Source organism: Conger conger, chromosome 10 (assembly GCF_963514075.1).
Source record: "Conger conger chromosome 10, fConCon1.1, whole genome shotgun sequence".
NCBI lineage: Eukaryota > Metazoa > Chordata > Actinopteri > Anguilliformes > Congridae > Conger > Conger conger.
Window position 1 is genome coordinate 13837555 of NC_083769.1, and position 16917 is coordinate 13854471.

The 16917-nt window shown below is 38.1% G+C and overlaps 1 protein-coding gene and 1 long non-coding RNA gene across 2 annotated transcripts; one reads left to right on the plus strand and one right to left on the minus strand.

The window, feature by feature from the left end:
* Positions 1–2144: 2144 nt before the first annotated feature.
* On the minus strand, positions 2145–5204 carry hoxc9a (homeobox C9a). The gene is made up of 2 exons (XM_061257714.1): positions 4607–5204; positions 2145–3300 (listed from the first exon to the last, which is right to left on the minus strand). The coding sequence occupies exons 1-2, from the start codon at positions 5145–5147 to the stop codon at positions 3056–3058; spliced, it is 786 nt and encodes a 261-aa protein (XP_061113698.1). The 5' UTR covers positions 5148–5204; the 3' UTR covers positions 2145–3055.
* A 680-nt stretch (positions 5205–5884) lies between these two features.
* Positions 5885–15314, plus strand: LOC133138154 (uncharacterized). The gene is made up of 3 exons (XR_009709682.1): positions 5885–6117; positions 10573–10696; positions 14830–15314. It is a non-coding gene; the product is annotated as an uncharacterized LOC133138154 (long non-coding RNA).
* The last annotated feature ends 1603 nt before the right edge of the window (positions 15315–16917 follow it).

Genomic DNA, 16917 nt, shown 5'->3' on the forward strand with positions numbered 1-16917 from the left:
CAAATACACAGACATAAACAGAGGGAATGTGCAGTTAAACTACCGCATTTTCAAAAATACATTTAGAGTGGGTAGCCCACCAGCGACATCATGCATGCCCCTAAAACGTTTTTCCAAACTTTACCGTCCCAAATTCGTAGTTTCAATTCCAAAACAACCCTTGAACTGAACGCATTATGGGTTGTTGAATGTGGTGGATCGACTTACCTGTGCGCGAAGGGCGGCCTTTAACATTTTTCGTTATTTTGAATTTCTGTGACGTGTGTAACGCATTCGGCTTGAAGTCGGATTTTGTCAGGCAATAGCGTGATATTTGCGGTGGGACAGACAGACAAAAAGAGCGCAATAAGGTCCCTTTGAAACAGCCCATCACCGCAGTCCGTTAAAGCCATAAAGCAATTTAGTCCAGACGTCTAGCCAGTTCTCCAGGTTCGCTTTGTTTGTTCGCATTTGAGACACAAGGGCTGTAAAACCTGCATTTTTGCCCCGCGCTGCGGAATTGTCGTCCTGGATTGGGCTTTAAAATTTCTACATCCTGTCCTCATTGTTTGCCACCACAAAAAAGGCAATTTTACTTCACAGGAAGCCAGTATCACACACGGGAGATAACTGCTCACCGGTAGAGTGAGCAGGCAGAGGACACACAATCATGTTGTGGAATCAAGCAAAAAAAGTTGTACAATAATAATAATAATAATAATAATAATAATAATAATAACAACAACAACAACAACAACAACAACAACTACAGTAACAATAAAGCGAGCAAGAAGGTCTCGCGCTGTGCTCGAATTTGCCAATCATGGAAACGTAATAGAACAGATATTATATATTATCGCAATATATTAATGCAATGCAATTTACATTAATATGTCCTACATCGATAAAATCGTCCCGTGAAACTCGTTTGGTTTCCTTTGTACTATTGAAGCGTATACAGAAAAAGGCGTACAGTTAAACTGGAAGGACCTGCAGCTATTTATAAATAAACTTTTCAATTGTGGCATGGGTGGAGATTTCAGCGTGTACAATTATGGAAATACCATAGTTAGTACATAGCGTGATATGCATCGGTGATGTATTTATAAATTAGCATGTGATGTGTAGAAAATATGATTTTATGTTTGGAAAATATTGTATCGCCTATGTAAGAAATAATAACAATGATCAAAGCCCGATTGTGTCTCCTGGCTGCCGTTTATATACTTAGTAGGCCTACCTTTCAATAAGTGTTTAGGCCTATACGAAGAAGAGAGCAACAATTTAAAAAATAAAAGAAATGATGACCAATATCGATGGAATCAACTGATGTATTATTATTATTATTATTATTATTATTATTATTATTATTATTATTATTATTTAGTAATAGCAGTAGCACAGCCGGAATTAGGCAGAATATTTATATTCGCTAACTCTTATATTTGTAGTGACGCCGTCTGTCAAGTCTTCTCGGTTGATTTTTTAATTCTCGTTCACAGAATCTAGTAGATGGTTCGAGGGAAATAGCAGAACTACTTCCAGATATCTGTTCATCTGTCGTGTAAAATATTTCGCCACCAATTGTAGCTACAGGAAGTGGTTATGCTACTATCTCGATATCCGGTTATCTAAAATGCTAATGCAAAGGTACGAAGTAGTCGAATACTGAATTGATCATAGTTAAAGTTCCTTTTTAAACCAGAAAAGGGTCCATTAGTAAGGCCAACTTATGAAGTCAAGGTCTGATTAAAATAGTGACCATGCACCGATAAGAAGCTAAACATAAACGTAGAACAGCCTTGGGTCTTTTATATTTATCACACAAGCAAATGTCATCAATGTATGCAACTGAAACAGGCTTGGTGGGATAAATGCACCATATCAATGTATGCATTTTGACTTTTGTTGTATGCTGAACAGTCAATTTAGCATGTAAACAAAGAAACCATTTTCCGTTTGGCAACAGACTACAGAAAAAAGTAGCATACACACCGACTCGAATAATACAGTGTATAGCTGCAGGCATGGTAATCCGGACCCTTTATTAACAGAGAAAAGACGAGCAAAACGAGATGCTCATAAATATTCGCTTCTGGGTCATATTCAATATGCAAACAGCACGCATATATTCAATCCGCGTGCTGTTGGATATGGGGCTGGACTAGGCCTGTGTGCGAAGAGGACATATTTCATAGCGATGACTGGCCTTACACAGTACTGGAAATGTTCATTAAGAGGGAGCAGAATAATACCAATACCAATTTTCAATAACCGATATATTACATATTATGTGTATGCATCCTGTGCATGCGTAAATACAAATGTCATTTGGCTTGAAACCTATTGGTCTCGTGTAAGCGGTTGCAGTCCAATTAACATAGAATATTTTACTGCACACGCTTTCTTTACGCTTTATATTCTATGCAAAGTGTCACTTGCATTCAAAGAAGAACACGAAACTTGATAACTATGGTGATAATGAATATATTTAAATATACGACATCTACATTAGAACATAACTTCACAGGCTAATCATCAGAATAAAGTAAAAATACACGAACAGGTACACCCTAAACTATTACAGAAGGCCTACCACAAATACGCACAGACAAACGTTCCTGACTTTATCACTACAGATGATGTTGCAGTCCCCTTTCTATACAAAATATGCAGCGTTTACACGTGCATAGGAAAAAGCAGGAAAAAATATAGGCACATACATGAACGTCATAAATTACAAATGAAAAGAAATAACGAAATAAAATTTCAAGTACTTTCACGCTCATACTTCAGAACAGTCGTCCCATATGTCTCGTATTTTTTCCACCAACTCAGGTAGAAAACAACTGTCCTTTCAAAGCAGCAGCTGAATGACATTTTACCATATATCTTACTGAATGTTGGATGAAGTAAATTATGACACAACAGGAAAATATAATGTGTAAATAGACGTGAGAAAGAAAACGCAGAGATTGCTTCTTGTGATCTTTGATGATGTGTGTGGTTCTAAGGGGCCGGGGATGTTCACTAATGTGGTTTTTCTGTCCTTGTAGAGAATACAGATTTTTGCTCATTATTGTTCTTTGCTGTCAGTCTTTTCTTTGTTCATTTTCTTCATCTTCATCCGCCTGTTCTGGAACCAGATTTTAACCTGCCGCTCCGTTAGATTTAGAACCCGAGCAACCTCGTACCGACGGTCCCTGGTCAGGTACATGTTAAATAGAAACTCCTTTTCCAGTTCGAGTGTCTGGTATTTGGTGTACGGACACCGCTTCTTCCTGGTCGAGCGCGCGTGGATCCAGTTCGCCACTGGGTTATCTGCAAATCGACAGACAGACAACACTAACTGGACTGGACGCAAATGTAACACCAAAACAATCAACCTACAAATGCAGTCCTATCAAGTGCATCATTTCTGTAGGACGATGTGATGGAATATGGAATACCATATAGCTGTGTGAAGAGATAGTGTGTGGGTGTGTGTGTGTGTGTGTGTATATATATATATATATATATATATATATATATATAGCTTGCTATGTATGTATATGCATGTAATCGTCATGAAGTGCTTCCTTTCCTGCCGTTGCCCTAGAAGGGCAGCGTTCAGTACTTAAGAGGAATAGCCTCGTAAAATCGTGAATGCGCCCATTCGCTTTATAGGCCTATAAACGAACATAAACGCCTTTGGTTTCAAGCCTTTGCAAGTCTGCTGTCAAAGTCCTAGAGGAGCCTATATTTTGGACATTCCACAAGTTGTTCCCTGTAATTTTGATTTACCCAATAAATGTCTCTGTATGAGTCTCATATGCAATGCCGTAAGAGCATAAGCACGTTTGTGGATGTTGATTTAACTGGACTGTATTATCCTTGCGTTGTATTACTTTGTCGCGTTTACACGATAACGAATACTTGCGTTTTAGTGCTAGATGCAGATATCTGGATTTACCAGACTACCTGAATGGACATGCAGGAAACCTGTACCTTGGCATGTTTGCTCATATTGCCAAATTGGAAGGCATCTGCATATGAATCTATGCAAAAACAATACTACTACTACTACTACTACTACTACTACGAATAATAATAATAATAATAATAATAATAATAATAAGAAGAAGAAGAAGAAGGAGGAGAAGAAGAACAATAATAATAAGAACAATAATAATGAGAATAATTCATATAATAATAATTATAATTATAATTATTATAATAATAATAATAATAATAATAATAATTAGCAGTACAAATCTATAAACGTTAGCAAAATCTCAGCGAAGTTGATTTAATACAAATAAAATACCTCAAAGTATGTCAGCGAGGGAGAGAACATTTAGTGCTACAAGTCCAATTTCTCCACCTGGCCATTAAAAAGCTTGTTTTACAAGTAGCCACTTTTTATAACCTGCCGCCTATTTTACAGCCCCATAAGATTGGCGTTTGTCTCGTTCAATAATGCTAGCTGCCCCCTGGCTGGAGTCTCGCGAAGTCGTGGAAAGTAAAAGAACTAAACGGTCGTTTTATGGAAGACAGCAGCCAACCACCAAGAAAATGCGTGCAGTAAACATAATATCACCCAAAGCGCTCCAATACCCGGTTGTAAACAAGGATGTCTTTAACTTACTGGGGTCTAGTTCTGGTTTGTCGTCTTTGTGCTTTCCGGAAGCCAAAACCTCAGACTCCGGAGAGGGGATGTTCTGTTGGCTCTTATCTCGGATGTCTGCGGAGGAGCCGTAGAGATAATCCGTATAGCTGCGCCCGTTGGAGCCCAGACAATCACCGGCTCTGCGCTCCGGGAAGGCGTCGGGTTTCAGCCCATAGTGTCTACTGTTTGCCGGGTAGCCGGGAAAGGGCACGGCGGCGGAGAGAGGCTCCAACCAGGAGCGCACATACCTGGTGTCTGTTCCTAAATGAGGCGGGTGGGTGTACGGATGGTAGACCACTGAAGACTGAGAATGTACTGGGCCCCAGGAGTTGGCGAAGACGGGAGGTTTCGGTGCAAAGCTGCAGCTGGGAAAATCAGCACAGTCCGGTACGAGGGGCGTCGAGCGAGATCCTGGAGGAAGCGATCCTGGGGTGGAGAATCGTGTCGCCAGAACGTCCTCGCTTTCATGGCTTATCAAGGAATCCACATAATAATTACTTATGGGACCAGTGGTCGACATGACGAAGTCCCCCTCTCTTTTACATGCATCTGATTATTATATGGAGTGTATGTGTACTTTTTTATCTACCCATAGAACAATCAAGCCAGGTAATTATTTCTCCAAGCCTCTCTAGCTGCTATTGGCTGCGTCTGTGACACGTGATTATATTTACCCCAAAAAAATTACACAGCGGATCAATGCGCGAGTCTTCCGGTCCGGTGATAGCAGGGCAGTTCAATGGATTTCAGTGGTTTTCTGCAAGGTTTTTTCATTTATATGACTGAGCAGACCGTATTATAAAGGGGAAAGCATGTTTTCTACCGTTTTTTTCATGAACACATTAAGAATTCTGTATCGTCATTTCGCAGAACGAGGAACGTTCTCGACCAAGTGTAAGGTACTATTTGTTGCTGTAATTAATCTCTGTCCGAGCTGACTGAGCTTGCTCTGTCGGACTAATGCTCATCTTTGGCATTGTTATATAATAGTATAAAATGCACATTGAGGACATATTTGTATTATTATTATATTATTTTAAAAGATGCGCGGCGTCGCTTTTATTTAGTCTCAGATAATTGTAATTGCAAAATGAAATCGATGCTCTGACATTTGCTACGCGCCGAAAAAATAGCTCGCTAGACTCCTGGGTTATGCAAATAAACATAAGTGGGATCTCGCTCGTAAAATGGAGTTTTAAAACCAGAGGGGTGGGAATCGTAAGACGCTTGAAAACTTGCCCACTACAGCGGCTATATTCGGCAAGTGACCGTGCATGTTTTTATGTGCTTCAATAAATTTTTACGAGGACCATTTGATTGTTCATAAACGTGTCGTTCATAAAAACTGCAGCAGAGTTCTTACAACAACGTAAAACCAACACGATGCATGTGCAAACACCCCACCTCACAAGACAAGCAGCCTAAATCGGAAAAGGCTTGGGCAGAACGAAGGGACTCGAAATAGCAAAGAACGAAGTTTGTTTCTGACCGTGAGTATGGAAACAAATTGACACAATGGACTATTACTTATTTTAACCACACCTGAGGTGCTCGAGAAAAGATGCATATGAGTGAAAGTAACTTTTTATAGAGCCTAAGTAACATTGTATATGACTGCAATTATTGTTTTCATTTATAGCCGAAATAATCTACGTTTCAGAATGGCAGGGATTATTTAATGGCTAATTTGTAATGAACTTGTAATTAAATCATAAGTCATAAGTCTCGATTCCTACTACTATATTATGTTAAAGGTGTTTTGGTCGCTGCAGCGTTCCAAAGCATGTCTAGACACATGGCATGAATTGCTGACCACATACTAACCAAAAGATATTCGGTGGTGACATTGTCTTTGCATCTTGTGTGATGACGTTGCTGTGCAGTGTTACTGTGTTCAGATTGGGTTGCTCGATGTCTCACAGCTACAAAAAACCTTCATTATTTAGTGGTCCCTTACTGGCGCATGTTTTTGTACTGAAATCATAATAAATGATCTTGTGTAAAAGAAATTAGGCAGTTATTTCGGCCAAACACAAAAATAAAATGAATAGTAATTGGCTAATGTTGAGGCCCGTTAGTCCACAAACCATGGTAATAAACAACCCAAGTACTACATGCATTTAAAAATACATGTATTTAAAAAGAAAGTTTGAAAATACGTGAAAGTAAATATTTTGGTCCGTTTGCAGTATAGCTGTCCGCTAGTCAGTGTTGGGCCTGCAGCAGTTTTTCTGCTGCAGAAACCAGACGGCTAGTTTTACCATGACGCGGTGGCGTAAAATGGGATCCACCTGTCCACTCAGATATTAAAAAGAATCGGGTTGGATGCCATTTTAAATATCATTTTTAATCAGCTTCAGAGGGAAACTGCCCCGTTCGTGAAAATACATCCAATTGCAATTGCTCCTGTTCTTGCTTTCTTTATTCCAGGCAGCGAGAGACTTACTTTGCCTGCAGCAGACGCACAAGTGACGTTGTTGTCCACGCAACAATGAACAGAGAGACCACAGGAATAAATGTCATAGTATTAGCCGAAAAGTATGCGAGTTTGTATTATTGCACCCACTATGCCGAAGGTCCGTAGCTTTAAGGAGGTATCGTTAATCGCCAAGCTACTACTAGTAGGCCTACTGATACAACAATTACAACAACTACTATTACTACTACTACTACTTCTACTACTAGTACTACTACTACTACTACGACTGCGACAATAATAATAACAACAACAGCAATAATAATAATAATAATAATAATAATAATAATAATAATATAATTAAAATTCTAGCCTATTAATTTCCATTGTTATTAGTTATGCCTTTCACTAAAAAACGATGATATCGGGGTAAAACATATTGATGCTGGCAATATTGAATATCATACCTTTCCTGTCAGTGTTAATTCCTTTCTTTGTTGATCATCTCGTCTGCATTAACCGATATATCCTGATTTATATAAACCTATGTTCTGAACTTTAATATATGTGAGTAAATAAGTAAATGAAGTACTTAAACTTAACACTTGAAATTAACAGTTAGGAGCATGTTATTCCATCCCGACCTATTATTATTATTATTATTACTATTATTATTATTATTATTATTATTATTATTATTAGCTATTATTGGTTGCTATATATCGCCACGTCCATAGAATTACAACAGTCCGGGCTAGGTTGTATATATTGGACAAATACCAGCATATTACGTACAAGAACGCGAGAGTATGTTTTATTTAAATATTTATGTATTTATTTATTTTGCTTACTGCATATCGCAGTGTTTCATATCACTATGAAGAATTCGAGGTCAACTGCCCTGCCGTAGATCATTTCTTGCGTGAAAGGTAGCGTGCATATTAAAGGTTTTGGCATTGCTGTCCAAACAAAGTTATTTTTTTCATTGTTACAGGCTTTAGCATAATAACATATAAATAAAAGTAATAACAAGCACAACCGATGCAATTAATGCATTGCTGATTCACCTCAAAAACTAAGATGTTCTATCCAATGTTTCCATTGCTGTTGAACAGTGGACATGCAGGTTCACTGCGCTTGGCCAACCCAGTGTCTTCTGTTATATGGAAAGGGCGTGTGGCTGAAGACGTTAAACTGGATTTTATTTGTTCCTTTGCGAGCTGCGGAAATGTTAAAGGAAATGGTTCAATAAAGTGTTAAATGCTTGTAAACACGAAGAACACTTGCCGCTTATTAAAAGGAACCGACGCTTGACACCCGGCGAGAACTATATTTTCTCTCTCGTTTCCGTATTGTAACGTGTTACAGCTAATGTCAGTAACTTGCATTTCTTCCTGCTGCTGATCCTAATGTAATGTCTAATGTGTACTTCATGCTGAGTTGAATGTATTGTTCTGTAACCGGGCGATTAAATAAAGGATAAAATTAACTGGCTGAGTTCTGTATCTACTTCAAGGTTGAGAAGCTTTTTTTGTCCCCAGTGTGCGTGTCTGATGTCAGCTGTAGCCCTACTCTTTTTTAGCTACTAAATCTAGGAATGAGTCTACTGAACCATTGTTTTGGCTGAAAAATACATTTCATTTCCTGGAATAAACCTGAATAACTGGAATAATTTGGAATAGGTTTAGCAAGCAATTATCAAATTAACATATTCTGTTATGTTTTGCCAAATGCCAATCACTTATCAGTAATGAGATAATGTAGGTGTTTATATCAACGAAGCAGACCTAAAATCATATAGGCTCTGACCATTCCAGAGAGCAAGCGACCCCGCATCTGGGCAGATTCCGGTACGAAATCAGCAATGCCGGCCTAGAAGCGCTTTCTGTCTGGGATTTGTGCTTTGTTCAAAATAGTAAGTAATATAGGGCGTAAGTTTTCGTTTGCAAAGTATATATATATATATATATTTCTCTCAGTTTCGTATTGCTCTTATAAAGTTTCTAATCGGAATTAAGTGCACTGAGCACATAAGAGCCTGGATAACAAAGGCACTATAATCAAGGGGAAACACGCTTCATGCGCTTTTCTGAAGTTGCACTTCCTGTGAACTATTTTAAATGAATCAAACTTGAGCGGCATTGCGCGCATGCGTGCTGTGAGATGGTATTACGACGTAAACGAAATACCATGTTAATGAAAGACTAAAAAGCGCAACAAGGGTGTTGTGTAGTTGATAGAGAGAGCCTGAGTTCTCCCGCACAGGCCTGACGTCATCCTATAGGCCTATAGGTTTACAAATAGTTTGCCCCATTTGAATCAACTTTAAATAATTTCAATTTGATTATTACTTTCCCAAAGCACAAAGACGGAGCCCAGTATATCTCACGCAGAAAGGCGGGACTATTGATAATATTACATTATATTAATAAAGTGTCGAAATATTGGATGTTAAACATTGCCACACCACCAAATTAAAGTAAATTTTACTATCAACGATTATCAATGAAGATGAGACCGTGAGAAACTAACCTAAAGATTTCAGGTAGCAAATCTTACCCAGTCGAAAGATGGTGTAAGAAAGCCATTCAAATTCACATTGCCACTGCTTTACTGGACAGCCTGCAATATATAGTATAATATAAATGCATGTATATCTTGACAGATCTTTTTTTATTACAAGAACACTACTTTTCAATTTCGTTTTATCTCGTCTTTGAAAAACCAAATTAGGTAGCTATGTCAGCCTATCAGGTTACTGACAAGTAGCCTATGTGTTTATTTTACCAGGAATGGACGCGTGGTCTGTAGCCGACGTACGTTTCCTAATATTATAGGCTACTCCAGTTTATGGAAAAACGCGCTTTTTTTGTTTAAGTTGCGATGTGTAAACACGTTTTACTGTATTTATTTTGCGTAGGGTTCTTCCAAAAATGTTCATGGTACATCGTTTACCTTGTCGAATTGTATTATGTTGAACACCAAAATAAAACATTTTAATGGATATTTCACAGTAATGCCGCTAATGTAAGGCAATTTAATCATTTCATTTACTTAAAATATCAATCAATATGTCTACATTTTCTATCGCTAATAAAATAACAATAAAACCAGCTTTAGACAACAACAACAACAACAACAACAACAACAACAATAATAATAATAATAATAATAATAATTTTTATTATTATTATTATACTCATACTACTAGCCTACTACTACTACCACTACCACCACCACCACCACCACCACCACTACTACTACTACTACTACTACTAATATTAATAATAATAACAATAATAATAATAATAATAATAATAATAATAATAATAATAATAATAATAGGTCTGCAGTAATCATCCTTGTTATTAATACTGATCAAATACTGAAATACTGATCAAGTACATGATTTTTCCCTCTTTGAGTCCGGGTTCAAGTGTACTGTTAAGATAGTGGTGCACTAAACAAGTGCGAGGCCGTCATATTTCTTGCTGCATTTCCTGCACACGTTCTTTCCATTTACTCGCAGAGCAGAGCTGCGAGCCGTCACCAGCAGTAACGCAGAGCGGAGTAAAGCCGGCCAAAGTCAAGATGTTACCTTGGCATCTTCCACGAACATACAGTGATGGAATGAAAGCAGATTCCAGCCAGCTGTAAGTTCAGAACTAAGTTCCGCTATTAAGACGTTCACAAAACAGTGGCAAGCTATAGACACGCAAGTGTGTTTCGTTGACAGTTGCTATGTAATTAAGTCCTTCGCCACACTGGCGTTCAGTCGTGATATTTGGCATCTAAGCCAATGAATAATTGATGTGCACTTTCAGCAGATATGGAAATTGTCCATATTAGGAGGAGCCTCTTTTCTCTATTCAGCGTTGATTGGACACGGATTTGCATTATTTCTTGAACCAAACCACTTCGAACGTAATCAAAACCATTATGAAGCCAATACTGAGACGTAACATTAAAAACCACAGGAACATAACCATTTTTTATCTGAAAAACAAATCAGTTTACTTACAATAAAAGTGCTTTGATTAAAGTAACTCTCGGATAATTATACAGCCTAGGATAATTCATTTACGCTCTTTTGGTTGTGAAGCATGCGTGTAGAATATACCACGATTTGGGCAAGGGCATTTTTAGAGTTATGGCAACAAGACAAGGCTCTGCTTGAAAATAAAATAAAATAAACGGTGAACGGTTAATGATAATAGATAAAAAATCCAGGTTACAACAGACTTTACACTCTACAATAGTTGCAATAGGAGCTATGTGATTCCATGGAATAAAGCTAGTTATATGACGGGGCAAAATTGTTCTTTGTCTGGGAGTTTTCGCACTTCACACCTATGTTCTATAAGGAAGTAAAACGGTTCCCCTATGGAATCAAGCCAAATAACCAACTCAATTTTCAAAAATTTCTTCTATTTAATGACTTGAGGATATGGGGCGCCAGTACAAGACCTTTTACAGAACGTGTAGTCCGATGGTGATGTCACAGCTCAGCGTAGTACATACAATCTGTCCAATCCGAGAAGGTGTGGGTGCAGGTTGTTAGCACAGTATAAGACCTCTGATTCAAGTAATTAAATAACCATAGTCTTCAATTAAGACATTGATATTCAGGTTTCTTCATGCTGGTCTAAAACAAAAACATGCAGCAACATCGGAAGTTTTCTGATGGACTTAAAATGATATATCTTCCAACAATTCCCTGAGATTATGATGGAAGAATATAATATAATTTAAATTCAAATAAGAAAAAAAGTGTTTACAAACGAGTAAAACCTTTAGAGTAATAAATGTAACATATTATGTTAGCGCCATGCTATATATGATAGTCTAATATTCCCTCATTTTTTCTCCAAAGCTCCTGAACCATCTTCCAGAGCAAAAGAGGCAAATTAATCAGATTTTCGGAGTTAAGAATCATAATGATGCGTTTCAAATGTTCACGACCAGACGCAATCAAAGACATATAACACCGACATGTCCATGGAATATTCTTAATTGGGTGATGAATGCTTAATAATCTTTTCGATTTAGTTTTATTATTTAGCTCTTCATATTGGTTTCATAAAAGGAAAAAACTGATATATGTACATTCAGAATGTAAGGCCCACTTCAAAATCAATGTGCAGCCTAGCTTTCCACATAGCCTACAGCCTGCGTGTAACCAGCGAGCAAAAGACGGGACCTAGGCATCTTAAGTTTGCGGGCATTTTGGTTGAGAGACGTTTTAACATAAACGGACAAGGTTAACCCAAATATGACCGGGTATTCACATGAATACCATGGGCGTTTCACCGGCCTTTCGCCACAAAAACTGTTCACTGGGTGAAAATATTGTAAGGGGCTCCTCATAGTAAGGTCATGGGTGCCCCTTTGCCCAAAATGTTACGTTATGAAGTAAATAATAATAATAATAATAATAATAATAATAATAATAATAATAATAATAATAATAATAAAAAGCATCATCATCATACTACTACTATTTGTGAGATTGAGCTTGTCTTAGCATGTGAACCTGATTTAGATTGTGTGTGTGTGTGTGTGTGTGTGTGTGTGTGTGTGCGTGCGTGTGCATTAACCAAACCCCACTGCAACAATAGTTGCAAACATTATTTATATAATATATATTACATTATAATTTAGCGCCTAATGATTGTGGTTATAACCATACACATACTGAAATATAAAGCATCTCAACAGAAAATATAAGTATATTATAGTCTATATATAACAGAGTTACAGTAAAAACATTAACAGTTAGGCTACTACTGCCATGAGTCGACTGATATAAGTATAAGAACGTGAATAAGAATAAGGATTGCACCAAACGGATACTACTACCAATACGTATTGGATTCCATAATGTACTCACTGGGTCGCATTGCTTGTTCGTGGGTATATAAACTTGACACAATGGTTGGATTAAATTGCTAAATTCCATACTTTTTCTCTTTCAAACGAAACGTTACATATAAAGAGTCTGACAAATTCAAAGAGCCCTGCGTCTAAAAATGTGGTAAGTGGGATTTATCTCTAGGTTTCTGGTGGAGGCCGTTGCGCCTGTTGATGGCGCATTCGGGAGCAAAGTCCTCATTCATTTCAATTGAATGAAAGTGACTTTGGATTCCAGACCGTCGTCTCCTCTCTCTCTACAAAGGCAAGGCGAAGGCGTTTAGGAGCAACGGAGCAAATGTATACGTCAGCCTACAATACATTTACTTATTTCATCGTGTCCAATAAACAATGGATGTGTTTATTGAAATACCATTACCTGTCTCTGAGAAGTATTGGCTTGAAATATTTTTGATAGCCATGTCATAAGACCGGAAATGGACTGAATGACATTGTTTCTTGTTGGCCCTCGTAAACCGCAGTGTATACAGGCCAGACAACAATGTAATACAAAGTGGCTGGTTTTTGATAGTTACAGAAGTGTCACAGACCGGAAATTGACTGAATTACATTGTTTCTCGTTCGCTTGATGTTTTTCAATTGAATTTAGCAACAGGCCTATTTCGCCCTCTTATATTTCGCACACGCCAAGGCATTCCGACAAATGGCAGATGTAAAATCAGACAGCGTTCGTTAAATTTACTTTGATAAGTTATATAGATATATTCAGTACACCGGCTTTTAGGCTTAACAGCGAAGGGAATGCGACCGGGGAGTTATATACCCCATCATTTGGCTCACAGCTAGTTTAAATACACTTAGACTTAAGGCATTGCACTGTGGATATATTTCCGATTCCACTCTATGATTAAGATAGTGAAAGACTGAATTTAAAATGAAATGTAAAAAAAACAAAACAATAAAGATTATTGTGCGAAAATATTCTTGAAACGATTCGTGTTGTTTGCAATTTATTTCCAAATTGTTTTGCCTGGTCTCTCTTGCAGCGAAGAGGAATTATATATCCACGGCTTCAGTGCTCTTCCAAATCATACAGGATTTGTTAAATTTCCTTTTATTGCCATTTTGTTCAGTTTCCGTGAATTTAACGCAAAAATAGGCTTTCATTCTCATTGAGCATCGTTGCTAGTCGCCTAATAGGTTGAGAGACCACAGAAAGTTGTAAAATAAAGTTTTTTGACCAATGATTCTCTAAAAACGGACGCTTGTAGTATTTCCCTTCTGGAACACAGCTGATAATAAACCATATTTTCGGCAAACGTCAAAAAGAACAAATAGCTACCTCACATCAGGAGCTTTTGACATCTATATATTGCAGGCCTAAAGAGGCCTAATCAGGTGAAGGAAAATGTACGTTATTATTCTAACTTAAAATACCTTAGGAAGCACCAACTAAGGTATGAACTCACAATGCTGATTTCCGTGTCGACTCCTAAATAACGAATAGCATCCAGAATTGGAAACTCAGTGTGATATTCAGATATGATCGGAAATGCCATAGCAAGTTCTTCCACCAGTATTTCACTATTTCATTTTCAAATTAACTTCCAGAAGATTTGACTTGGGTAAATTGGATAAATATTCGGGCGTTAGATCTACCTGTATTTTGTAGTAATACATTTTCGCCTGTGTGTACGCGAGTGTGCGTGTGGGGGCGCATGTAGGCCTATTTGTACAATATTAATGTTACATTCTTATTTTTCCTTCACTCCTTCTTCGTATAATAAACACTGTCATAAGCATAATATTGTCTCTGTTATTTATTTAACAGAACCGTTGTAATGCTTTTATGATAATTGGAGTTAACACAGAAAGCCATAAGATATTAATCGTTTCTCTTGTCCGCCTTATCCAGGTACAGCCAGGGTCTGAAGTGTTCTGGCGCCACTGAAGATGTTGTATTAGCCGTGCCAAAAAAACACATTTGAATATTGAATCAATTTACTGTTGCTGCCGTCTCAGCAGAACTGGCAGTACTTTACAAGTTAATACGACTTGGAATAATACCAAGTAGTCAACTCAAGATGCTTTCGATTTTTTTACTTTATTTTTGCATTTTGAAACTTTTAAATGAATTAAATTGTAGTTAGCATCGAGCTATAATTAGATGCAGAGTATGTAGCCTACATGTGGTCAATCTCCGAAGTTGAAATATCACTGGTTAAATAACAGGAAATGTTTTACCATTCAGAAATTACAACAATGACCACGGATTTCAATATAATGCTGTAAATGATTATAATCTAAGGGCGTGGGGATTCTTAATGTGGGGGAATTAGAAATTCTGTCAGCATGTTGCCTGGGATCATTCCCTTGAACTTGTGTAATTCTATTTTCGCTTCACGAAATGGGGATTAAACGTTGGATTACTAGTTCATCCAAGTGTATTACACAACTCGTGCTATGCGCCGTTATTAAATCAATCAAAGTCAGCGAGCACTTGTTCATTACATGCAGGACACATGCATCAATGGGTGAAAATGTAAGTTGGTCTCTACCGTGTGATTTCAGACTAATATGGGACCAGTAACCCCATGCGGGCAGATACACCGAAAATCACCGGTATCTACATATCCACTCTGCCAACCTCTTCTGATGTATTAATTTAGGTTCACCACGTTCTGTAATTCGGGAAGTGTCTCACTTTTGACATCTATTCCTTTGACTACTATACACACACGCAGGCATATTCACAATGTCTTCCGCAATAACAATTAATTGTATCCAAAACAGGCTTCATTTCGTTTAAAATTCGTGCAAAATATGTATGCACAAACACAGAAATACACACATACGCACACACACATATACACACACACTGTGTCCAGCCTTGTTTGAATGCCTATACCCGAAAGCATGCACAGCAGGACAAAGCGATCGAAGGTTACCCCGTGTTGTTTACAACCCCCTTTCCCTCTGAGAGTTAAAATACATTTTAGTGCCCACCACATAAAGGAGGTCCAAAGAGAAAAGCACTCTTCCTGGATAGGACAGCACAGTTCATTTACACTGCCATTTACGAGGACGTCGAGACTTGGCGGGTAATCTAACGGAAATTGTCACCCTTGATGAAGACGAACTGACGTAATCAAGGCAGTTTCTTGTTGCCGAGCCAGGAAGCCAATCCCAACAACATAAAACTACCTAAACCACGCATCAGCTGCGCGAGGCGGGTTATCCGCGAGAGAAGACGCACACAAACAGCAACAATCTTCCCGGAAGGAATGGTTGACGCGGCACATGGCAAAATGACATTATATAACATGATATTCTACAAACTGTGCAGTCTCTTAAAAACCAGTGTAACTTCATCTGCAAGCTGAATCATTTCCAGCGGAACTGTATCCGGAAAGTGAACCGCAGATGCACACCTCGTAACCTGACAAATGAGACTACAAGCCAAAACCTCCAATCAAAAATAACCTACATCAAGAACGTATATTTAGGTACGACTAAATCCGTACAACAAACACGTTTCATTGTTAGCAGTAACAGTAGTCATTATAATAGGTCTACCAGAAGCAGCAGTAATACCGGTACTAGAACTAACTGACTAACTGAGCTTTGAGCGAAGACAACACCGCAAAAGTAGGCCTACGTAGAGATATATTCCCCCAAAAAAACCAAAGCAAACTAAACAAGAAATCGTCGCCGGTGTCAAAATTCCTGACATTTCATAAAAGCTGTCAAGCGACAGACCCAAGCGTGAACGCTTCCAAAGCAAACGAAAAAGTATTTCCAATGTCTTGTCCTACCTTGCGTTGTTCCAGCGATAGTGCACCATTCTCCTTTTCCACGTTCTTTTATTGCTTGGTGATTGATATTAGCCATCCATTTGCATTCCACGGCGTGTTTACACTCGGCTATCCTAAACAGAAGTGGTGGCGTCCATAAAAGCCGAGCAGTTGGAGTGCGCCGTGAATCCAGCACTCTGCAGACTCCG

Coding starts and splice junctions, on each gene's coding strand:
- hoxc9a (XM_061257714.1), bottom strand. CDS start 5,147: ATGTCGACCACTGGTCCCATAAGTAATTATTATGTGGATTCCTTGATA. Junction 3,301..4,606: donor CAAACCAGAACTAGACCCCA/GTAAGTTAAAGA, acceptor GTCGATTTGCAG/ATAACCCAGTGGCGAACTGG.